Genomic DNA, 25,582 nt, shown 5'->3' with positions numbered 1-25,582 from the left:
TTTCTCTCTCTCTCTCGCTCTCCCTCTCCAGTTAATGTCACCTCCCCCAGCTCTTACTACCCATAAGCACCGACCGACGCCGGACATCCATGGACGTTGAAAAGTAGTCAACATTTTGTCAGTTCCCCCTGGTCCACAGACCGACCGGACTGGACCCAATTTGAACCAATCATAGACGTACAGTATGTTTCATAATTATGAATAGCACAGTACAGTGAGTAGAATACAGTATATTGTACTGTACTCTACCAAACTATACTCTGCTATGCTGTATTGTACTGCACTCTACTGTGCTGTGCTTTCCAAACTTGTGAAACATAAGAATGACATTCCTATCCATAATTATGCATCTCTGTGTAGTACAGATCAGGGACCAATGATGTAATTCCGTTACCATAATTCCGTGACCTGGTGTGAATCCACTTTACTTACTGTAGTTCCATAATCAAAATAGATTTTTTTAAACTCAAGGTGCCATGCCACAGCTGATACCCCATTCTTTCTGCAGACATCTTTGAATCTTAATTGGTAGCAGATATTTAACAGTATTTGGAAAACATTTGCATAATAACCTGAGGGAGATTTTACTGTAATTACGTTACCAAAGTTGACATTCTTCAATTAAATTAGTTTTAGTACATTTTTCAGTGGCAATTGTGAAAAGTAGACCCTATGTATGATTTGTTAAACTTTTAAAATCAATGGTTTTAGTTTGGCACACATTTTAAAGTGAAAAAAAACTGAGTCAAAGCGCAATGCCGTTACCGTGGCATTGCCCCACACAGCTTGCACAGACAGAGGGGCCCATTGCTGGAATGTGTGCTGTGTTTGCACAGCTGAGTGCAAAGCCTAGTTTACTCCCCCACTAACTGTGCTGTGAGCGCCTCCCCTTGCTCCCCAGAGCTGCTCTCCACTCTTTACCTCTCACTGGGCAGCAGTACCTCTATAAATAGGCTGGATCCAGCTGCTGGGGTAGGTGGGGGGTGGGGGAGGGATGGGGGATTTACATAGGAACCTTCAGGCTCCCCCAGAGGATGTAGGCTGAATACCCTACGGGTCAGGATGTCCCGTCCCTCCCCATTAGGGTTGCACATTTTGGGGAATATTCAGAGGTGGAAACTTCCGTGGGAATAAACTGGAATATATGGGAATTAACGGGAATATATGCAAATTATTATTAATACTTAAATGTAGATGTGTTTTGCATTGGATATATTTACCATATCATATGGAGCCAGAAAGATAAACCTTTTACCATACAATAAGTAGACATAATTGCAAATGATTAAATCCTTCCAAAATAAATTTAAAAGACGACTTAGTTTGATGTATTTCAGAACTGCAGAGCAGAGTCTGAACATCAGGCAGGATGGCATTGTCTCCCTCAATCTGTGCAATGGCTCCTGCTATAGGTTTCAGGAGTTTCGGGCTGCTTACCACTCTCTTCCAAAATGCATCATCCAGGAGGATCTCCTTGACGGGGCTTTCCATATCGGCAGACTGTGATACGGCCATTTCTTGGAGAGAATCCTTCCTCCCCAGGAGACTGTCAAACATGACAACACCACCCCAAAGTGTGTTTCCGAGCAGATTCAATGTGGGGCTCTTATTATTCTAACTTTGCATGGTGAGGTAGATGGCTGCTATAACTTGATGACCCTTCACATACCTAACCATTTCCTTGGCTCTCTTGTAGAGTGTATCCATTGTTTTCATTGCCATGATGTCTTTGAGGAGCAGATTCAATGCATGAGCAGCACAGCCAATGGGTGTGATGTGAGGGTAGGACTCCTACACTTTAGACCAAGCAGCCTTCATATTCACATTGTCTGTCACCAGTGCAAATACCTTCTGTGGTCCAAGGTCATTGATGACTGCCTTCAGCTCATCTGCAATGCAATGTCTGTTGTCCCTTGTGTCTGTGCTCTTGTCGAATACTGGTTGAGGGGTTAAGATGATGTAGTTAACTATTCCTTGCCCACAAACATTCGACCACCCATCAGAGATGATTGCAATACAGTCTACTATCTCTATGATTTGCTTGACCTTTAATTGAACTCTGTTGAATTCTGCATCCAGCAAATGAGTAGATAAAGCATGTCTGGTTGGAGGGGTGTACGCTGGGCGAAGAACATTCAGAAATCTCTTCCAATGCACATTTTTGTCATTTTTTAATTTCACCTTTATTTAACCAGGTTGGCCAGTTGAGAACAAGTTCTTATTTACAAATGCGACCTGGCCAAGATAAAGCAAATGAGTGCAACACAGTTACACATGGGACAAACAAACATACAGTCAATAACACAATAGAAAAGTCTATATACAGTGTGTGCAAATATAGTAAGATAAGGGAGGTAAGGAAATAAATAGGCCATAGAGGGGAAATATCTACAATTTAGCAATTAAACACTGGAGTGATAGATGTGCAGAAGATGAATGTGCAAGTAGAGATACTGGGGTGCAAAGAAGCAAACAATAAATAACAATATGGGAATGAGGTAGTTGGGTTGGCTATTTACAGATGGGCTATGTACAAGTGCAATGATCGGAAAGCTGCTCTGACTGCTGATGCTTAAAGTTAGTGAGGGAGATATAAGACTCCAGCTTCAGTGATATTTGCAATTCGTTCCAGTCATTGGCAGGAGAGAACTGGAAGGAAAGGCAGCCAAAGGAGGATTTGGCTTTGGGGATGACCAGTGAAATATACCTGCTGGAGTGCGTGCTACGGGTAGGTGCTGCTATGGTGACCAGTGAGCTGAGATAAGGCTGAGCTTTACCTAGCAAAGACTTACAGATGACCTGGAGCCAGTGGGTTTGGCGACGAATATGAAACGAGGGCCAGCTAACGAGAGCGTACAGGTCGCAGTGGTGGGTAGTATATGTGGCATTAGTAACAAAACGGATGGCACTGTAATAGACTACATCCAATTTGCTGAGTAGAGTGTTGGAGGCTATTTTGAAAATGACATCGCCAAAGTCAAGGATCGGTAGGAAAGTCAGTTTTACGAGGGTATGTTTGGCAGCATGAGTGAAGGATGCTTTGTTGCAAAATAGGAAGCTGATTCTAGATTTAATTTTGGATTGGAGATGCTTAATGTGAGTCTGGAAGGAGAGTTTACAGTCTAACCAGACACCTAGGTATTTGTAGTTGTCCACATATTCTAAGTCAGAACTGTCCAGAGTAGCGATGCTAGACAGGTGGGCGGGTGCGGGTAGCGATCGGTTGAAGAGCATGCATTTAGTTTTACTAGCGTTTAAGAGCAGTTGAAGGCCATGGAAGGAGTGTTGTATGACATTGAAGCTTGTCTGGAGGTTTGTTAACAGTGTCCAAAGAAGGGCCAGATGTATACAGAATTATGTCATCTGCGTAGAGGTGGATCAAAGAATCACCAGCAGCAAGAGCGACATCATTGATGTATACAGAGAAAAGAGTCGGCCTGAGTATTGAACCCTGTGGCACCCCCATAGAGACTGCCAGAGTTCCGGACAACAGGCCCTCCGATTTGACACACTGAACTCTATCAGAGAAGTAGTTGGTGAACCAGGCGAGGCAGTCATTTGAGAAACCAAGGCTGTTGAGTCTGCCGATAAGAATGCGGTGATTGACAGACTCGAAAGCCTTGGCCAGGTTGATGAATACAGCTGCACAGTATTGTCTCTTATCGATGGCAGTTATGATATCATTTAGGACCTTGAGCGTGGCTGAGGTGCACCCATGACCAGCTTGGAAACCAGGTTGCATAGCGGAGAAGGTACGGTGGGATTCAAAATGGTCGGTGACCTGTTTGTTAACTTGGCTTTCGAAGACATTAGAAAGACAGGGTAGGATAGATATAGGTCTGTAACAGTTTGGATCTAGAGTTTCTCCCCCTTTGAAGAGGGGGATGACTGCGGCAGCTTTCCAATCTTTAGGGATCTCCAAAGATATGAAAGAGAGGTTGAACAGGCTAGTAATAGGGGTTGAAACAATTGCGGCAGATAATTTTAGGAAGAGAGGGTCCAGATGATTTGTAGGGGTCCAGATTTTGCAGCTCTTTCAGAACATCAGGATTTGGGTAAAGGAGAAATGGGGAGACTTGGGCAAGTTGCTGTGGGGGGTGCAGAGCTGTTGACCGGGGTAGGGATAGCCAGGTGGAAAGCATGGCCAGCTGTAGAAAAATGCTTCTTGAAAAACTTGATTATTGTAGATTTATCTGTGGTGACAGTGTTTCCTAGCCTCAGTGCAGTGGGCAGCTGGGAGGTGCTCTTATGCTTACATTGCCTGTGAGCATCAGAGGGGAATCAGTTCAGAGGCAAAAAAAACTTCTGATTCTTGGAGGACCATGAGCTGTTGCTATCGATAAGGTGTCTGTTTCATCATTTTCACCTTGAATAGAAGTAGAGGGACTTTTGTCAGAGGTTGCTTGTTGTGAGCGCTGAGAGAACGTTATGCACTTGGCCAGATGATTCTGCATCTTTGTTGCATTCTTCACATATGATTTGGCACAGTATTTGCAAATGTACACTGTTTTTCCTTCTACATTAGCTGCAGTAAAATGTCTCCACACATCAGATAGTGCTCGTGGCATTTTCCTGTAAAGATTAGAAAAAAATGTGTCAAAAAATAAAATAAGATTCCATGTACAGATAAATAGTTACGCAGTTTGATTAAACAACTCCTTTGTAAGATACAATGTTAAAATGTAACATGTATGGAAATAGGTGAATTAATACTCCTCAGTTAGCAGGCTCAAGCAAGCTAAAACCCACATGTTAACAATTTCTGCTAGTTAATTGTTGTTTCCAAGTTAGAAATGATTTAAACACACTTTTCTGTAGGCTACTATTTACTAGTCGACAAAAAATAATGTAGGTCATATAAAATATATTTACCCCACCCAGTATTGTAATCAAAACTTACCAGAAAGCATGTGGTCCTTGGCTCAAACAGTGTAGTAGTGTGGGATCAATAGCATCTCATTAGTGTGCAAGATCTTGAGAATCAGCTGCACATGTGATGGAAGAATGCACTGTGCATGCAGAGAAATGCAATGCCATTGAATTGGGGATAGTTAACCACAATATGCTACAAGACCTAGAATTGCCTTATATGTATCCCACAAAAAAAGGTTCACTGTTACAAGCTAAGTTTTTGGATGAATTTAAGCAAAATTCCCAAAATTCCCAGGCTTAACTTCCGGAGAAATGCAGGAAATCTACTGGAAAGTTTCCGACCCTTTGCAACCCTCCTCCCCATCTTTCCTTGAATGGCCGCCTCCCTGTTCTGTTGTCCCTGCTGGTCCTGCTCCCTCTCCTCATGGCATTAGAAAATGTCTACAATGTCCTTAAAACAATACATCATACAAAACACAATGTCATGAACACTAGGCTAAACCAATGATGCAGAGACACGAGACAAAACACTAGATGAAAAAACATGGTGAGTTCCTAAGCAGAGCAACATGGCAGCCCTTTGACACACTGCAGTAGATAATATTCTGTTAAATAGAGTAGACAAGGCAGCACATGAAGTGTCTGAGCATCACCAGGCTGTTCCTAAAGCAGATGGGAACAGCTGTTGCTGTGGTTTCTAGAGTTCAATAGGGTTCATGAAGCCATACTGACAGCAAGTCAGGCTCCTAATGTATAATCCTCTTATGGCTCTCCTTTCCCCCCTGTAGGCCCATTCTGCTATCCCCCTGACATCACTAGCAGCATAAGCTACCATCGACGGGGTCAAATTAACTATACAGAATTGGACAGGACTCGGGACTCATAAAGACAACATACTGTGAACAGAGGTGACCTCTGGAACGGGTTGCAGAAGTCCCGTTGATTCATGGCAGTGGGTCACACGCACCCCCCATATTCTCTCTCCACACCGCTGGCTGCTCTAGAGTCTGACAGTGTCGTAGCGCTGAGCGGTTACTTGCTTACGACCCGCAGAGGCGTCTAAGATGCAGAATGATGAGAATAGATGGGCTGAGTGTTCAGCAGACAGACATCAGGGCAGCAGTGGCAACAATAGTCTGCTGAGACAGACAGGGAAGCTGTCTACTGAGCCACATCAGCATACAGCAGCAGTGGACATTGTGGCGCAGCAGCAGCACCCAGACAGTCAGACATTGAAAAACCCCCACAAGACCAAGCAAGCGCTTCAGTTCATTCAGACTGGCTCATATGTGACAGCAAGGGAATTCTCTTTTCAGAATTTGCCACATAACATAATCATGCTTCTGAGTGGATAACACATTTAAATAAATCATTTCTGGTGGATGCGTTGTGAAGGGGTAATTCCACATTCACGGAAATACGCTTGGACTCGATTTTTCACTTGAAAATGTATGTATGCCAAACATATGCCTCATAAACCATATAACTCTATGCACAAGTCCCAGATCTGTACAATATAGAAATGCATAATATGATATGAATATCATTATTTTCCTGATCATAGGTAAAGAACAGTAGAAATATGCAATATCCTACATATTTGGGTATTATTCTACACATGGGCTATTATTGTAATGAGCTACGCCCCCAAACAAGACCACATTTGGTTGGTCCGGACCAGACCAAATCTGAAACAATCATAGACATCTATATTTCATAAGTTTGGACATCACACAGTACAGCCAGTAAAGTAGAGTTCAGTACATTATACTGTACTCTACTTTATTGTGCTCTACTGTAGTGTTCAAACTTGTGAAACATCTACATCTATGATTGGTTCAGATTTGGTCCGACCGAAGGAGGCTGGTTACAGCAAATCGAAAGAGGGTAGGTGGTAGGTGTCAATAAGAGCCCGGAGAGGTGGCGTTAACTGTAGCAAGAGAGAAGAATGAGAGACAGCGGCAGAGAGAGAGAGAGAGAGTGTGAGAGGATATCCAGACTGTTTTCACAGTCCTGCTTTTGACCACCAGGTGACAGAAAGTTTAACGATGTGCTCTAAGAGTCGGGAAGCAAGTTCGGGGAGTGTTTTAATAAACAAAACATAATAGAAAACAAGAAACACTAACAGGGGCCTGTTGCACAAAAGTAGAATTAAGACATCCGGGATAAATGACTAAGCTGAGCTCAATGAAGCCAAAACATGTGCGTCCAGGCTTAATTGGTTGCACAAAGACCAAGCCAGGATGAGCAGACACGGATTCATTAAGCCGGGTGAAACCAATCCTGGATAGGTGCGCGCTCACGGCTCACTCAAATAGACCCCGCCACAGATCACAGATTAACTGATTTACCATGGCAACTAGAGCCGCGTACTTTTCCCGTCGGAAGCACAAATCCTCATGGAGGCATACGAGGAGGTAAAATATATAATTAAGAAGAAAGGCAACACCGCCACAGTGATAAAGCAAAGAGAAAAAGCGTGGCAAAGTATTGCAGACCGCCTGAATGCGTAAGTAGTGCACAATTACACACTCACCGCTCCGCTGAAACATCACAATTACAATTCAAATATTTAATTCACATCTCCAAAAACGCAGTTGTACTGTAATTATGAAACGGTTAAATTTTTAATTGAAATGCACTGCAGATATGAGTGAAATTGTGTAAAGTAAGTCCATCACACTGTATAAAGCTATGATAAATTATTATTAAAGCCTTACATTATTATTTAACGTTACTACGCTCAGTACGGTTTAATCTTAGCCGTTGTACTCTGCTTCTTATGTTGTCCACCGTTTTTTTTGTGTTTCTCCTGCTTTCATTAATGTAAAGCTGCTTTGACAGAATGAAACAATTGCGAAAAGTGCTATATAAATAAAATTTAATTGAATAAATAGATGAGCTATAATAATAATCACTTTAATTTATATAGCGCCTTTCAAAGGACCCAAGGTCGGTTGCTCACTGCACTGCAAAAATGTCTTTCTTACTTAGTATTTTTGTCTTGTTTTCAGTAAAAAAAAAATATCTAAAAAACATCTTGAATATTTTCTTTAGCAAAATTACCTAGGAAAATAAGCAAAAAAATCTGCCAGTGATGTGCATTGATTGGTGTAATATTCCTCATCTTATGATTTCAGATGGTCTGCAATGCTGACTGTGTGATCAGCAATGTTGTGGCAAAATGGCCTGGCTCAGTCCATGACTCCAGAATCTTTCGGGCCTCTGAAATCTATCAGTGCCTATCACAAGGTAAGCCACACAACCCCTATTTATAACCATCATGGCTGTGTCAAGAATATCACTGTGTTTATGAGGTAGTAATGATGAGATTTTGTGTTGACAGGTGAATTCTCTGGTGTGTTGCTGGGAGACAGGGGGTATGGCTGCCAGCCTTTTCTCCTGACACCTTTCACAGACCCCCAGGAAGCACAGCAGGCCTACAACCATGCCCATGCCAGGACCAGGGCCAGAGTTGAAATGACCTTTGGCCTCCTGAAGGCACGCTTTCACTGCCTTCACAAATTAAGGGTCAGCCCTGTTAGGGCATGTGATATTACTGTGGCTTGTGCTGTCCTCCACAATGTGGCCTGCCTGAGGAAGGAGAGGGCCCCCAGAGTGCCACCAGCCATGGACTGGGACAATCCGGCAATCTTCCCTGATGATGACAGTGGTCGGCTGCTGAGGGACCAATATGTGTTGAATTATTTTAGTTAGTATGTGTGCTTTCAATTTTGGTTAAATATGTCCTGCGGTGGCAGAGGAATTTGGGTTTTTTGGGTTCGTTTTTTACGAATTTGGCCTCTTATGATGTTTGTGCGGTATACTGTGTGTAATACAAGGCTGCAGGGAGGCTACTGCATCCATTCATTTGTCTGTTCAGTTGATGTGTATGGATTTGTCCTGCATTTATTTTAGTGTGCAGACATGCAGGGTGTGTTATATACAGACCTTTGAATGTGTATGTATCATTTTGTATAATATGCTTGGATTCTGTGCTTTCCATCTTGTAGAGTCACTGTGACTTCAGTTTCGAAAGGAGCTGATGGTTTACCTGCTTTGTTTTGTCCTTATTCAATAAAGGAACATAATGTTACACATTGTGTTTTTATATTCATATGGAATGTGTATTTGTTTATATGACAGAGTACTAGGGCCACACTGAAGAAAAAGGATAAAGTCATAAATTTATGAGGCTGGTTCTTTCTGCAGAAAAGCTACATATTGTTTTTACAGTTTTGATACTTATGACAATGTGATACTTAATATTCTGGCACATCAGCATGTCTTTGTTTATGAAACCATACTGAAGTACAATTTCACGAAATGCCCCGCATCTGTCATTTTAACAACTGTCCTCCTTTAAAACAACTGGTTACAATATTATGACTTGTCTTTTTTTTTTCCCTCTGTGGCCCTAATATTCTATCATTTTATATATAGTCTATGGGAAACTGTAAATTATCTAATGATAGCAACATCTAAAAATCATTTTTTATCCAAAATCATTGAAATTAATGATCACAAACGTTTAAATAATGACAGTGGGTCTAGTTATATGTGATAACAATGTATAGTGAGCAGTGAAATAACTATTGGTTTCCATTTGTGGTGACTGCTGACTGACATTAGGGATGAGATTAAATAGATCCTGGAATTTAGCCTGGTCTGGAGCAGGCTAGCTCCACAGAATAAATCTCCATGGTAATTTATACCATAACATATCCTCCTGCCCCCTATCCATCTTTAGTGCAACCGGATTACGGATCAATTGAGCCAGGATCACCAAGATATCCTGGCTTAATCCCTTATCCTAGTTTTGTGCAACAGGCCCCAGTACACAGAAATGAAAATGAAACAGAAACAATGACGCCTGGGGAAGGAACCTGTCACGGATCCCTCTGGAACTTTCATTGCGAACACCTGGCCCCTATTCCCACTGATTAGTATGCCGCCCTTTGTTCACTGTCGATTATTGTTACTATGTCCGTTGCGTGTAAGTACCTGTGATGTGTGTTTTGGGCTTTTGTGCCATTGTGGATTGCGCAGATGATTACAGGTCTCGTCCAGTGTGTTAATCATCGTGCGCGATCATCGTGCGCGTGTGTTATTTATTCGAGGTACTCCTCGCTCTTTTGTTTGGGGTTTCAACCCTGGGTTTTGTATACGTGTTTGTTTGGTCTTCGTCCCCGTGCCTTTACACGGCACACCGTAATTTGGGGTATTATAACAAAAACTATTACGCATTCCTGCGTCTGTCTCCTGAATCATTCATATCAGCGTGACAGAACCAAAGGGAGGGCAGGTGATGGAGTCCAGGTGATTGTCATAAAGCGCGTATTGATGATGACAGGTGTGCGCCATAACGAGCAGCCTGGTGACCTAGAGGCCGAAGAGACCTAGAGGCCGACTTAGTAACAGAATTATGAGTTAATCACGTAAGACTTCATAAACAAACTTGGTATTAGTAAACACTAACTAATTGATAGGTCTACCTTTACTTGATACTTCTGTGAACTTTCATGTTTTCCTCTCGACTCAAACTTCTAATCTAATATGGAAGAGAAATGACAAAATATCTTAAAGATATGTGGGTTTTTGGTAACAGAATTACAAGGCACAAGGTAATGTTTCTTAAACTTACAGAAGGTAAGTAATTTATCCTAAAATAAATACGTGTTGATTAGTTGGCAGGGGCCTTTAATTCAACATTACTGTGTTTTGATGTTTAAGATGTTTGCTGGTAAATGTTGTCTAACACTCCTTTGCCATCTATTTGACCAGAAATCAAAGTCTGTACTTATTCCACATTTTTAGGATGTAAAATGTTAGAAAAATGTATACTTTAATTTCAAACATGTTTATTCTTAGCTTTCAATTGATATGCTCCTATGAACTTCACTTGTTGGTGGTCATGGCTATTTTTTAGATGGAAATGACGCCTACACACAGGCAACGCAGCTATTCGCCTAATGCACCCTGGCAATAGCTTCTACACTAGGCTTCTCTCATTATGTGGCTGGAGACAAAAACGTGATAACAGATGACATCTAAAGTATAGAGAATTACATGTACTGTATAGGCTTGGAAGCAGAGGTTTGATGTACTGCATGTGGCCCAATGCAGTCATTCCACAAGACTCTGCCATTGATCTCAGGATAATGATAGTGGTCTTCAATGTTGATGATCTTTCTCTATTGTGTTTGGCTGCGTTAATTTGATATTTCTAAAATAACAACAATCAAAACATCTATCAAGGGGATTTGAAATCGGAGTCATGTCGAGTCTTGGTTTGTTTTCCTAATGTTTTGCAGTTGCACACAGAACTGTCAGTTCCCCTCTAGCTCCCAGGAGCCCCACTCCCTAAACCTCTCCACTCCCACCTCCATGCAGCCTCCTGGCCCTCGGGGGGCATAAGAGATGCTGTGCTGCATCAGCATCGCTCTGGAGCAGGAAGGCCTTTTAATAAACTGCCATCATGGTTCTTCCTCTACTTGTATTGACTTTCAAATGAACTTATTGTGTTTTACAGACACTGTTGTTCAACTTTACTGTACAATGCTATAATTACTAGAATGACAGTAACTGAAAAGTGAATTTAGGCTTACACTGTACAGCCAGTGTTTATACTGTATGCGAACCAGGATAAACACTGAACAGTATACGTGTTACTGTCTTTCCATGTTCAACCAGTGTGCTATTTCTTTTCAAGAGTCCTCTCCAGCAAACCACACAAACAGGGCGAGAGGGGCCTTACATTAGGGTTCTTCAAACGGAAACCTCAGGCAGATAAGAGGGTGACAATGAGAAAGGGGAAGAAACAGAGGCGTTGATTTGAAGTAAGTAAGAGGTTTCACAAACACAGCAAATAGAAGTTGCTCAAAAGTGACAACTGGGGTATTAATACTGAAGGTCAATAGGTAGGCAGCTGAGAGGGAAGTCAGGGTATATAATTGCAAATTAACTATTGATATCAGGGCATTAAGATTGATCCATGGCATACAATAACTGTAAAAATATTCTGCTTATCCACCATCTTCTTAAACGCCCATTATGGCTGGACAGGCAGAAAATTGTTATTGTTTTTATAGATTTTTCTCATCCCAATTGACAGTCAGCCTACACGCAAGAAGCCCTATTGTATTCAAGTTGTGAAGTCAATGGAAGCTTTGGTTGCCAGTGCCACCTGTCATTTATCGATCCTGGCGAAGTCCTTGCCTGAGTGGAATGGTGAGGATAGATTATTTGAAGCTCCAGACTGAGTGTCTACAAGCTGCTAGCTTTGTAGCCCAGTTGTCAATGAACTATTTTATTGTCTCACTTCACTTTCATTTATAGCCAAGACACACATGCCATGCACTCCAATTTGTAAGTCACTCTGGATAAGAGCGTCTGCTAAATGACTTAAATGTAATGTAAATGTAATGCACTCAAGGACACACACATACACAAAGGACACATAGGACAACAAATTAGTGTATTTTTTTTGTCCCCAGTCTTAAATTTGGACTAAATGCTGAGGACAGTGGTTGGAGTCCACTGACTGCCAACATCCCTCTGCATCCAACTACCAACCAATGTGGACAGAGAGCTGAGTGTTGAGAGAGGCCTAGTGCTATTGAGCAATTCAAACACAATCATGTCACATCTATCTCTGTACATATGTTTTTGTATAAAGCCACTGTGTGGACTGACTGTGCCACTGTTTTTTTGTTATTATATTATTGCTCTAGATTGCTGGAAATGGCAGTTACAGGTGTAAAAAAAAATATATAAAGAATAAACAAACTTGCCGTACTCAGCAGCACCAACTTCTTAAAAAATCCTGTGGAGAACCATGCACACTGATAGTGAGAAGGTTTGAGAAAGCATTAGGCTCGATTCAAAGATAGCACATCGTTGTCTGTGGGGGGATAGAAAAATATTTGGAGAAGAATCTAATTAGGTCCACAGTTCACGACAGCTGACATTCTGTGTTGTCCCTGGAGTGGAAGTTTCATGAACCTCTCCTTCGTTGCTTTATCTGTGTCCTTCCCTCAGCATGAGCTAATTGGCCCTGGAAGCTGAAGAGGATGAATGAGATTGGAAGGCAGTCTGGCAAGAAACAGGACAGGCAGAGGGGCCCAAGTGTTTTTATGAGGCAGCACAGACAGAGACACTAGCAGCACAGTTTCTTGCATCTTCATTATCCTTCCTCCCAGCAACATCGCAGGACTTCTGGGTCTCTGGGAATAAGAGCAGAGATCTCCCTGGTTGATGAACATGTACTGTAGGCCTAACATGGAACCCAAACCAGCTGCGCGTGTGCACCATCGTGCATAAATGTATTTTGTCCCCCCACACCAAACGCGATCACGACACACAGGTTAAAATATCAAAACAAATTCTGCACCTTGCACTTGCTAGCTAATTTGTCCTTTTTAGCTACCGGTATCTTGCTGTTGGTAGCTAATTTGTCCTGGGATATAAACATTGAGTTGTTATTTTACCTGAAATGCACAAGGTCCTCTACTCCGACAATTAATCCACACATAAAACGGTCAACCGAATCATTTCTAGTCATCTCTCCTCATCTCTCCTCCGTCTAAGCCTTTTCTTCTCTGGACTTTATATTGGGATTGGCAACTTTCATAAATCAGTTGCATTACCGCCACTGACTTTGTTTGTCTTTCAGTCACTCACGTGGGTATAACCAATGAGGATATGGCACGTGGGTACCTGCTTCTATAAACCAATGAGGAGATGGGAGAGGCAGGACTTGCAGTGCGATCTGTGTCAGAAATAGAACTGACTTCTATTTTAGCCCTTGTCGGCGCGTGCAATAATTGAATAACATAAGATTTCTACATTTATTTTGCAATGCATGCGACGTGAGTGATGTAGTAAGCCTGTAAGTGCTTCCTCTCTCCTAACTATGGGAAAAGTCCCAGACAGTAGACACCCTGTTTCATGCTTTATGCTGAGATGCAGAAGAGGGACTAGCAACCCCTAAGTCACTGTGTCAAAATGTGGCTAGTGAACAATGATTGGTGTGCTTGTCTGGATAGGAGACATGTAAAGGGAATGTGTACTATTAACCTAATACCTTTAATCTTCAGAGAGTAAAATGTGTCTTTCACTGTGTACAGTGGAACAGTCCTATTCCTTTAAAAAATTCTCAATATCAAACACAGACTTCAAAACATACAATATTCACAGAGACAGAAGAAATGCCAGAATTCTCTCACTTTCTGCACAATGTGTTTGTTTGTTTTGTCTACCCCAGAGGGCAGGGGAACCCATTAGATGCATATAAATGAACAAGTGGAGCGATATCCTCATGAGCATTTCACAGCGTAGTCAGATCTGGTCAGATTTCTGGATGGAGCGACATCCTGCTCATCATTACTACATAGTTTTTTATCTGTATTAGATATTTGTGTGCAACATCTCTATGTGCAGAGGGCAGGGATGATTGGGCATCACTTATCCTTGAGGAGAACAGGCATGCTGTATGGTTCACAGTTATTCTTCTCAAGTTCTGCTGCTGCAATTGAATATGTGTAGCTGAGGTCAGCTACTGGAAATGGGAGGGGCCTAATGTACAGTAGCCTCACTCTGAGGTTCTGTGAGTTATGTGGTCTGAGAAGTATGCAGTTTAATTTTCTTGAGAAAATCGTGTGATTCAACAACGATTGGAGCATGATATCTACAGGCGAGAGTGAAATCTGTGTGAGTACATTGTTGCGTGGATAGGGTCAGGGCCAGGGTCCTAGACAGGTCAGAACAGGCTAGGGCTTTTCTGTCCAAAGGCTATTGTATCATCCCCTCTATATGAGCCACGTTACAATTCCCAGCAAGTGAGTTATCCCGATTGGCGCAATGCATAGGGTGTTTGCATTTCACACCAGCGACCTGGGGTTCACTTCCCTGCCCCTCTGTTCCCTACACTATTGTAGACCTGGTTGTCCAGTGTCTTCCTACAGTATTTGAAAGCAGCCTAGCTCTGAAAAGATCCACACTGTGCCTACCAATACCACAAGTGTCACAACAGAGTGTTTCTATGTTATAGGCAAGGCTAAAAGGTAGTTATGTTTCCCTTTTGATGATTTTGAAATGGCTGCTTTGTGTATGTGCACGAGTGAGTGCGTGTGTGACTGCATGCGTGCATTGTGTGTGTCTGTGTGCGTGCGTGCATTTGTCTGTGTGAGTTTGGGAACAGGTCCATCCTCTGACTTGAGCTGTGAAGCCACAGAGTGAGTAAACCATTCACGTGAACCTGGGGAGGCAGGTAGCCTAATGGTTAGAACGTTGGGCCAGTAACTGAAAGGTTGCTGGACCAAATCCCCGAGCTGACAAGGTAAAAATCTGTTGTTCTGCCCCAGGCCGTCATTGTAAATAAGAATTTGATCTTAACTGATTTGCCTAGTTAAAAAATGTTTATCTTGCCATTAGGGCAAAGAATCTAGCAGGCTGTCTGAACTGAAGCCATGTTTAGAAGACAACTTCATTTTCCAAACAACAACAAAAACAATGTTTTTTTAAACACTGATATTTAATGCCACGTTTACTAAGACACTGCATTAAATCAGATTACAGGCCTAGATGCCTCACTGTTTATGTAGAAAAAATGTTCTTGCCATCTCAAAAAACAAAATGACAGTGCTGAAAGATCTAAGGAAAAGGCCTGGGTTAAGAAGAGAGCCGGAATTTGAAACACCACCTTATGAATATTTCAGAGGAACTGTGAATCAAAATGAAAGTGCAGGGCTCCAGTTCCCTACTCTCCAAGTGGATGGTGAGCTGTTTCTCCAGAATTAAAAATAGAAGCATAGGCTGAACTCTGCTGAAAAGGGTGATGAACTTAGAACTGAAGGATGAATGATGCTCCCACAAAAACACTGCTTTGAGGTGCAACAGTACACTGCTTAATCAATGCTACCCAACCTCATTAACATGTGTGATAAGGTGACAAGGTTCAGGGTCGGGGAATAACTGATTACAACTAAAAATGAATCAGTTACATTACCAAAAAGATGATTGTAATCTGATTATAGTTACTTGTGAGAAGGGATCATTGCTTCTTGGATTACTTTTACATTTAGAAAGAAAAATACATTATGACACATTTCTGTTTTCTCAATAAGATACAAATAAATCAGCACTGAAAAAAGGAACAAATGTAAGTTTGTTGCAACTAAGTGAGTCTGACCACAGCCAGAGACTACTATGATGACACGCCAAGTCTGTTTAAAAATAATAATTTATTTAACTTTTATAGTGCTATTCATCACATAAAGAAAACAACTAAAAGCGCTGTAAAGCGACAACAAAAAACAAGCAATTTAAACAAGATTTAATCATCATCTGTAGATCAACGGTGAAGAGATTGAAAGGTTGAAAAAGTTAATGGCTTGATTGAGGTCAGTGGATGGTGGGGGGAGCCGGGAACAGGCAGACAGCACGTTGTCATTGTGTTGCCATCCACGCCATCTGTCACTGTGGTTTTGTAGTGGGACTCAGTCCGATGAAGTTAGTTTGGTACTAGCCACTGGACTAGAAGCTAGCCTCTTAAAGGGGAAAGTAATCCAATTAAGTTACTGAGTTTGGGTAATCCAAAAGTTACGTTACTGATTGCAATTTTGGACAGGTAACTAATAACTGTAACAGATTACATTTAGAGTAACCTACCCAACTCTGCTTAGGATGTGAGTGACTGATTGTATTCTAGCCAGACTGCCTTTGTAAACAAACAATTAGGACTATTTTGGAAATGCAGGCCTTTGGAGCTAACATTTTCAGTAAAAGCTTGTTATGCACACACAACAAAAGGGCATATAGTGCTGATTTTAAAGGAATATATTTTTTAACTTTCAGTTTAATATTCTAGTGATATAGCTATGCAGTGTGTTGTCCCTAGCTTGAATAATATTTTTCAAATGTAGTAAAAGGACTGTACCCTACCAATGTTTGTAGCCTACTAGGCCAATGGCTAGCCCAAGATGTACTCTTAAGGAGACTAACGTTACCATTACTCCTTAAGCTGCAAGTACCTTATTATGTTATTTTCAGAGGTTGACACAAATTCTCAATTGCGATACGGTTCTAGAAACATAAAGCCCTTTTACTTTCATATCACATCAACATAATTTCACAAATGCAAAATACAAACTTACTGTACACTGTTTTAACCGACTTTATCAGAGTTGCAGATGACAGTATTTTATAGCGACAACTTTTCTGGCGGCCTTCTTCCGTTACACACAGGTGTTCGGGAACATGCTATATAGCTAATTATCACAAGTGGTCTCTCGGTCTTCCATAAACACGTGCAGTAACATGGAGATATGTCCGTTTGGGAACACTAACCCTATACAGTATATAATATATACACTACCGTTCAAAAGTTTGGGGTCACTTAGAAATGTCCTTGTTTTTGAAAGAAAAGCAAATGTTTTGTACATTAAAATAATGTCAAATTGATCAGAAATACAGTGTAGACATTATTAATGTTGTAAATGACTGTTGTAGCTGGAAACTGCAGATTTTTTAAATGGAATATCTACATATGTGTACAGCAACCATCACTCCTGTGTTCCAATGGCACATTGTGTTAGCTAATCCGTTTATCATTTTAAAAGGTTAATTGATCATTAGAAAACCCTTTTTCAATTATGTTAGCACAGCTGAAAGCTGTTTCTGATTAAAGAAGCAATAAAACTGGCCTTCTTTAGACTAGATGAGTATCTGGAGCATCAGCATTTGTGGGTTTGATTACAGGGTCAAAATGGCCAGAAACAAATAACTTTCTTCTGAAACTCATCAGTCTATTCTTGTTCTGAGAAATGAAGGCTATTCCATATGAGAAATTTCCAAGAAACTGAAGATCTCATACAACGCTGTGTAGTACTCCCTTCACAGAACAGCTCAAACTGTCTCTAACCAGAATAGAAAGAGGAGTGGGAGGCCCCGGTGCACAACTGAGCAAGAGGACAAGTACATTAGAGTGTCTAGTTTGAGAAATAGACGCCTCACAAGTCCTCAACTGGCAGCTTCATTAAATAGTACAAGCAAAACATCAGTCACAATGTCAACAGTGAAGAGGCGACTCTGGGATGCTGGCCTAAACTGTTGTCCTGAAGTTTATTGCTTCAGGACAACAGTTTTCAGCTGTGCTAACATAATTGCAAAAGGGTTTTCTAATGATCAATTAGCCTTTTATAATGTAAAACTTTGATCAGCTAACACAACGTGCCATTGGAACATAGGAGTGATGGTTTCTGATAATGGGCCTGTTTGATATTCCCTAAAAATGGACAAAAATTATATTTTCTTTAAAAAAAACAAGGATATTTCTATGTGACCCCAAACTTTTGAACGGTAGTGTGTATGTATACATTACAGTATATAATATATATATGTATACATTACATATGGTGTATACATTTAACGTTTTGATTTTTGACAATTGTTTTCTTAGTGATATGGAGGATAAGGTCATTATGCTTCCAAAACAATAACGCAAGCGATGCGTGTTAATGTTCAGAGCATAGTGGCTCTTGAACAAAACTCGCCTTCGTCCAATGACTCTTATGTGTAATGTACTGGAACTGAGTCGTGATCAAGGGCTCGGCCCATGGCTAGGTCACAGCCAGACTGTTGTTTGCTGTCTTCTCTTGGTTTGTTCTGTTGACCTGTTTCTCTAAGACATTTCAATGTTATGTAGACCTAGATTTCATTGTCCAGAAACGGTTTTGAATTGTATTTTATCCAAGTTCAAATTCTGTTCTATTCTGTAATTACCCACTAATAGGAAATCGATTCCATTATTTGCACTTAAGTACATTTCCCAGCCAAACCCATGAATGGTGTAGATTCGATCTACTAAACTTTTCACTCCGTGAGAAAGTACAGAATGTCTGGTACACTGCGATGACGAAGGTTGCATCTCAGACATGTTACACCCCAAAAAATAGGTCTTTGTGATAGCATCGTCTGCTATGAGAAATGTGAACAGACTCGTTTAAATTACGCACGATGTATGTCTATATAAAACAAGTGTCTATAAGTGATCAGATAAATGTTATTGATAAACCGCTTTACCTGTAGATGTAGTTTCCATAGCAACGGGAGGCCTTTTCCCATCGTCCTCAAATTGATGGAATTGATCCAGGTCGCTCGTCTCCTCCCTGGTTTTCGGTTTTAAATCTTCACGTAGCTCATCAAACCGGGGTGGGGTGCTTCCAAATAGGCCATTTCTTTCATAATCGTCCCCAAACCATTTCCCTTCCGAACCTAGTTCGTCGCTGGGCTTCGAAGACATGCTTTTAGGGAGAGGTTGCGCGAGAGATAACAGGCACAAGCTGTAACGCGGGCTACACAATGGATAGTGGGTTGGTCAAACGAATAAAACAGGAAATGTGCTATGAAGGCCGACTGCCTTTACAAATGTATACTTAAACTGTAAAATTCTAATGGCTACGCGGTACAGTCCGAGAGTACAAGTGAGCGAGGTTGATTGTTTTAGTTCAGCGCTTCAAAGCTGACGTCATCGTATTAGCTTATTATGGTTGGCACTTATTTGGGGCAGAGTAACATTCTGTTAACTGTTTCAGCATGACTAATATTAAAGTGTTTGAATATACAATGGAAGTCAATGCAGTATGTTTCCAAGAGTACGCATAAAATAACTTGAGCATATTGAAGCATCTTTCAAGTGTTTCATGTTTGAAATGCTTAAAACCATATCACAATAATAACGCAAATTGTAATATTCCTGTACCATGTTATGTTTGAACATACGACAGTTTTCAGTTTTTTGTTCAACGTTTTCACGTTAGTAGATGCAAGTAATTTCACTCATGCAAATTTCCAATTGAGGACCATTTCTTTGTTCTGTTCATGCCAGTTCGTGCTCAAATGAATTGCACGGTAGCGCCCTCGTGTGGTGATGATCAAAAGTACGAGGGAAAAGTTCAGATGATTCCTGAGCAACAGGGACGCACTTCCCTAGATACGGGTTGATGACAAACCTTGCTGGGGCATGCTAGCTACAGGTGCAAAATGCCTACCATATAAACACGCTAAAAATATATTTTTGTTTTCATAAAGAGAATAGCTGCAATAACAGATGTCCAAAACTGGTATTCGATTAACTTAGTGGTCTGAGCAGACAGTGTCCGTGAACTAATGTGCAGGCTGCAACTTCGAATGTAAGTACATTTACATTAGCTGACGTTACAGTTAGCGTAGCTAGAGCTAACGTAGCTAGCTAGTAAATTAATTATTGAGTGACACAAATCACGTATTCATGCTATTTGTACTTCTATTAAATGTTTTCTATCTCTTATCTGTCCTCAAATTTTAGCTAACGGTAAATTCTATGATTTTTTTCAGATGCTTGTTTACTGATAGGTAATATTACCCCAGACAACCCCCTAAAGCCCCCGAACTAAGACCAGTTAAGTTTAGCAATGTTCCTTATTTTAGCTATACATGACATGATTAACAATTGCTTATATTTCAGCACAGAACAACATGATTCAGAGTGAAAAGCAAAGACATAATGGTGATGAGGAGGTTGTCAAAGAACTGGTGAGTGTAATTTTGTGTCAACCAGATACTTATGATTAAAACTAGTGTCATTTTCTGTTTGGCTTGTGGAGACACTTTTTTGTTGTACCTCAACAGTGTATTGCCAATGGGGTGTCTTATGAGAAGATACCCCAGGAAGGTAGCAGCATCACAGCCCTGGAGGTGTTCTTCTCAGGTTATCCTCGTATGGTTGGCCTCTCCCTTTTTCCAAGGCTGTGCCAGCTCACATTGGTAGGCCAGAGTATCAGTCACATCAAGGGCCTTGAGTCCTGTCCCCTGCTTCGGGAGTTCTGGGTGGTGGAATGCCAGCTGACAGTAAGATCCAGGTTTCTCTTCATTCCTTCATGCTGACATCTTGGAGATGTGTGTAGAGTTTTCATCTAAAGAGTATCTAAAACAGAATTATATTGACCATCAAAAAGCATCTTTGATTTCTCAATTCAGAGTAGACTGCAAAATAACTGTATCAAGCTAGGATTTGCATCTTTGTCTTTAATACCAACAATACTTTTTTTGGGGGGGGGTATTTATTTTCATTATTGTAGGACATTTCTGGACTTCAGAATTGCCATCAGTTACAGAAGCTGTACCTCTATGACAATCAGATCAGTAAGATTGAGAATTTGGAGTCACTTGTCAATCTACAGGTGCTGTGGCTTAACAATAACTTCATCACTCACATAGAGGTATGGATGCATTTCTGTGTCATGTAATGCACCTCATAATCTGTATAGATTGGTTTTCTTGAAATCTGCATTTTTTTTAGATGTCTCATCCTTTCTTCATACCTGTTTAAAGGGATTAAACAGACTTCAAAAGCTGAGAGAGCTGAATCTAGCTGACAATAACATTGAGAAGATAGGTGAGTTGAAGGTTCATCTCCAATGGCTATAAACTTGACAGATGACATCTTTGATGTATTTCTAATGATAATTATTCAATCTGTTTCACAGGACACAGTCTTGATCCTAATATCAGCATTGAAAATCTGAATTTATCTGGGAACAAGATCTGCTCTTTTAAGGTAAGAAAAAAATCTGCACCTTCTCAATCTAATATCTGACTACGACCTTTGCATATGGTGAATTACAGGCTTGCTTTTCAGTCGAATATCTTGATAGCCTAATTTAGAGTAGATTCTATACATGATAATTAATTCAAACCTTTATTCTAGTCAACAATGTAGAAATCAGTCACCCGACAAAGGATTGGGTATTATTTTTGATTGGCCGTCAGTCTCGATAGTTTCCTATTTCCCCGGTCTCTTTGGTTTTGAGAGAGCTGATTACAGCAATTCCCTGTATTTTATCTATGCCGAAGGCCTATTGCTACGGCAGTACAGCAATATCTGCTGATTTGAACTGTTGCACAATTCATCTGAAGCTTACCATCTTTGCCATTTTGATATGACATTTCTCCTTTAGTTGCCTGTTAAAAAGAAAAATAAGGAAATAAGTATTATTTTTTCAAATAATACAAACACAAATGTTAATTCACTCAAACACTAATTTCATTGAGCTGCATGAATTGCCTGTATCAAATTTGCATGTTTATTTTGAACTATGCAGTGTTAAAGGGAGATTCCCACAAAATTATGCATGAAATTGTGTAAAAAAAACTAATGTTTTACCATATTCTTACAACATACAGAATATCAGGTATGGTTTGGGTGAAGGAACAGTTGGTCCTCTATGATCTACCCTGAAACCTCAGAGAAACCCCCCACCAGCAAACAAGTAGAAATCCAATCATCTCATCAATCAATTATGTTAATGTCAACCATTAAGGAGATGCCCTCCTCACAGATATACAGCATCAAAACCATTAGTGGGGCTGAGTGCCAATCAGGGTTGTGCATGCTTCAGTTTAGTGTTTTTAATCGTGTTGTGTAACAGGAGCTGACCCTCCTGGCCCCATTGACCTGTCTGAGAGTGTTGGGACTGAAGGACCCCCAGTCAAGTCCCACCCCAGTATGTCTGCTGTGTAACTATGCCACCCACGTGCTCTACCACATGCCAGGCCTCCAGCGGCTTGACACCTACGACGTCTCCAGCAAGCATTTGAAGGACGCTGCTGAGGTACAGGTCAATAGTCCCAAGGGTCAGCTTTCGTAACTGTTGTCACTGTGCAGGCTCCAGGGCTGTGATAGCATAGAATTAGCAATTAGAATACTAGAATGGACATTAATTATCTTATAACAGTATTAAAGATCAGCCATTTTGGTAAAGAAGTAGAATTTCTCCCTGACCAAAATGGCTGCCATTATCACACCATTCTGGAACTTTGAGGGTTTATGACATAATCCCTCAAGTAATTTAATAGGATCTTAATGTCTGATACTCTCTACTACTGAGAGATTAAAGCATATGTTTAATAAGTCGTCCCTGAACTCTGATGATGAATGTATTTTTCCGGTGTTGCTTTTTTTCTAATCTTCTTGAAATTACAGTCTAATGAACTATGGTATAAATAAAGGGGTTCCATTGCATACAGTACATTGTAACATCTGTTCATTCCAGTCCACTGTGATTAAGAAGATGATGTACTACAACATGCGTGTGCGGACAGCCCAGAGGAACCTGGCAGAGACCCAGGCCAATCTGCTGGAGAACAAGAGGAATCTCTTACAGCTGCCAGAGGACCGCATCAGAGCTCTCAATTATACCCTCAAAAACGTCCGTACAACACTATGCCCTCAACAATGGACTTTTGATGCATATGTCATACATTTACAGTGGTGCTTAATATGACTATTGTGTTGGTATCTTGAGCAGCTGGAGTGTGAGCTGTCGGAGGTGCAGGCCCTGTGCAGGAAGTCGGCCCGTACCTGGGAGGATGGACTGTCACCGCTGAGTGAGGGCTCAGGGGACCGCAGTGATACCCTTGCTGACATCACCCGCGACCCCGGCCTGGAACACAAGATCCTCTCCAAGCTGGACACCCTGAAGGAGAGGTTGCAATTTTGGAACAGGAAGCTGGAGGAGTGAGTTCATGTACATTAATAATGGATTAGACCTCGAAGAGAGATTCAAATCTAAAAACAAATTATATTTGTCAAATGCGTCGAATACAACAGGTGTAGTAGACCTTACCGTAAAATGCTTACTTACAAGCCCTCAACCAACAATGCAGTTTTAAGAAAATAGAGTTAAGAAGATATTTATTAAATAAATTCAAGTATAAAAAAAATCATAATAATAAATAACACTATAAAATAACAATAATGAGGCTATATACAGAGGGTACCGGTACCGAGTCAGTGAGCGGGGTACAGGTTAGTCAAAATCATGTGTACATGCAGGTAAAGTCACTATGCATGGATGGGGGGGTCAATGTGAATAGTCCAGGTGGCCATTTGATTAATTGTTCAGCGGTAGTAGAGAGAACAGCCTATGACTTGGGTGACTGGAGTCTTTGACAATTTTTTGGACCTCCCTCTGACACCGCCAAGGTCCTGGATGGCAGGAAGCTTAACCCCAGTGATGTACTGGGCTGTTAGCAGTTGATATTACTCTTCAATAACACAGACCCCAAAGCAAATCAGGGGGAGAAAAATAGGTTTATTCAAAGAGGACAAATCATAGATGTTATGCTGAGAGATAAGATGTTCATTCTTCACTGTCCTCAGTGATTCTCTCCTAAGTGATTCTCTCCACAGAACAAAGGAGACAGGATGTCATTTATAACCCAACCCTAGCTTGTGGTTGACCAATTAGAATTCCAATGGCCAATGGCCAAATAACAAGTATCCTATTTCAGGCTCAATGTATAAACAATTTGGACCAATGAGAACTTGCCATGTAGCTATGAGTTCCAGACTGAAATTCCTCCCATGTCTCTGACCCCTTGATCATTAATCCCCTTTTACAGAAAAACCTTGCAATGAGTGACATGTATCCATCGTGATCCATTGATCGTTAGTACTCTATTGACTTTTAGTCCTCTTGACCTTTAGTCCTCTGTGTTGTGTATTTATCTTCGAAATATCCATACACTCCTCTAGACCATTTTAAAAAGAAATATACTTAAAATGAATTTTTAGAAAACATGAAAAAATAGTATAAAAAACATTAGCAGTAAACATAAAATCATTCACATTAAACAGCTTGTATTTATATAAAACACAAAGGGCATATTTTACTTGCTGTTACAATAAAACATATTTTTTATAACTTTGTTTTAAAACTACGTATTAACAGATGTAATGATGATGTCTCACGATTCCTACCACATCATGAATTTGGACGAAACTCACACAAAAAAATATTGTCTGCAAGACAATAATATTCAATCGTCCTATTGGCAAGGTAATCATTCTCAAAGTCCTTTAAAAGTGACCAGCTCTTCCACACTGGTATCAGTCCCAAATACAGTGCATTGCAAAAGTATTGGCGTTTTTCCTATTTTAATGCATTACAACCTGTAATTTAAATGGATTTATATTTGGATTTCATATAATGGACATACACAAAATAGTCCAAATTGGTGAAGTGAAATTTAAAAAAAGAACTTGTTTAAAAATAAAAAAAATGAAATGGAAAAGTGGTGCGTGCATACAGTTGATGTCGGAAGTTTACATACACTTTTGTATTGGAGTCATTAAAACTTGTTTTTCAACCACTCCACAAATTTCTTGTTAACAAACTATAGTTCTGGCAAGTCGGTTAGGACATCTACTTTGTGCACGACACAAGTAATTTTTCTAACAGACAGATTATTTTTATTAGTTTACAGACAGATTATTTAACTTATAATTCACTGTATCACAATTCCAGTGAGTCAGAAGTTTACATACACTAAGTTGACTATGCCTTTAAACAGCTTGTAAACTTCCAGAAAATGATGTCATGGCTATAGAAGATTCTGATAGGCTAATTGACATCATTTGAGTCAATTGGAGGTGTACCTGTGTATGTATTTCAAGGTCTACCTTCAAACTCAGTTCCAAAAAAAATGGTATACCTCCACAAGTCTGGTTCATCCTTGGGAGCAATTTCCAAACGCCTGAAGGTACCACGTTCATCTGTACAAACAATAGTACGCAAGTATAAACACCATGGGACCATGCAGCCGTCATACCACTCAGGAAGGAGACACATTCTTTCTCCTAGACATGAATGTACTTTGGTGCGAGAAG

At 40.6% G+C, this 25,582-nt stretch overlaps 3 protein-coding genes across 10 annotated transcripts in view; 2 read left to right on the top strand and 1 right to left on the bottom strand.

Annotated features, from left to right (window-relative positions):
* The window catches only part of rtn1a (reticulon 1a), a 45,375-nt gene extending 26,040 nt beyond the window's left edge, over positions 1–19,335 (bottom strand). The window contains exon 1 of the mRNA XM_035752188.2: positions 18,955–19,335. Coding sequence (XP_035608081.1) covers positions 18,955–19,174 — 220 coding nt within the window. The 5' untranslated portion in view covers positions 19,175–19,335. The remainder of the gene's footprint in view (positions 1–18,954) is intronic.
* LOC127915932 (putative nuclease HARBI1) lies at positions 7,016–8,644 on the top strand. Of its 2 annotated transcripts, XR_008092985.1 has the most exons (3): positions 7,016–7,381; positions 8,013–8,124; positions 8,219–8,644. XR_008092985.1 is itself a non-coding variant. In XM_052496828.1 (2 exons), exons 1-2 carry the CDS (start codon positions 8,013–8,015, stop codon positions 8,587–8,589), a joined length of 483 nt encoding a protein of 160 aa, XP_052352788.1. In that variant the 5' UTR covers positions 7,016–8,012; the 3' UTR covers positions 8,590–8,644. The 2 variants fall into 2 exon arrangements, 1 of the variants encoding a protein (XP_052352788.1); XM_052496828.1 differs by having other exon boundaries at positions 7,016–8,124.
* The window catches only part of lrrc9 (leucine rich repeat containing 9), a 41,027-nt gene continuing 25,357 nt past the window's right edge, over positions 9,913–25,582 (top strand). For 2 of the 7 annotated variants that reach the window (XM_035752182.2, XM_035752187.2), the window contains exons 1-10: positions 19,518–20,063; positions 20,248–20,265; positions 20,378–20,445; positions 20,542–20,760; positions 20,991–21,131; positions 21,244–21,307; positions 21,399–21,469; positions 22,341–22,523; positions 22,965–23,120; positions 23,220–23,428. In XM_035752182.2, coding sequence (XP_035608075.1) covers positions 20,389–20,445; positions 20,542–20,760; positions 20,991–21,131; positions 21,244–21,307; positions 21,399–21,469; positions 22,341–22,523; positions 22,965–23,120; positions 23,220–23,428 — 1,100 coding nt within the window. In that variant the 5' untranslated portion in view covers positions 19,518–20,063; positions 20,248–20,265; positions 20,378–20,388. The other 5 variants (XM_035752183.2, XM_035752184.2, XM_035752185.2 and 2 more) reach the window with 5 other exon arrangements.

Source organism: Oncorhynchus keta, chromosome 35 (assembly GCF_023373465.1).
Source record: "Oncorhynchus keta strain PuntledgeMale-10-30-2019 chromosome 35, Oket_V2, whole genome shotgun sequence".
NCBI classification, from domain to species: domain Eukaryota; kingdom Metazoa; phylum Chordata; class Actinopteri; order Salmoniformes; family Salmonidae; genus Oncorhynchus; species Oncorhynchus keta.
The sequence above is the reverse complement of the archived record's forward strand: the minus strand, read 5'-3'. Positions and strand labels throughout refer to the sequence as shown.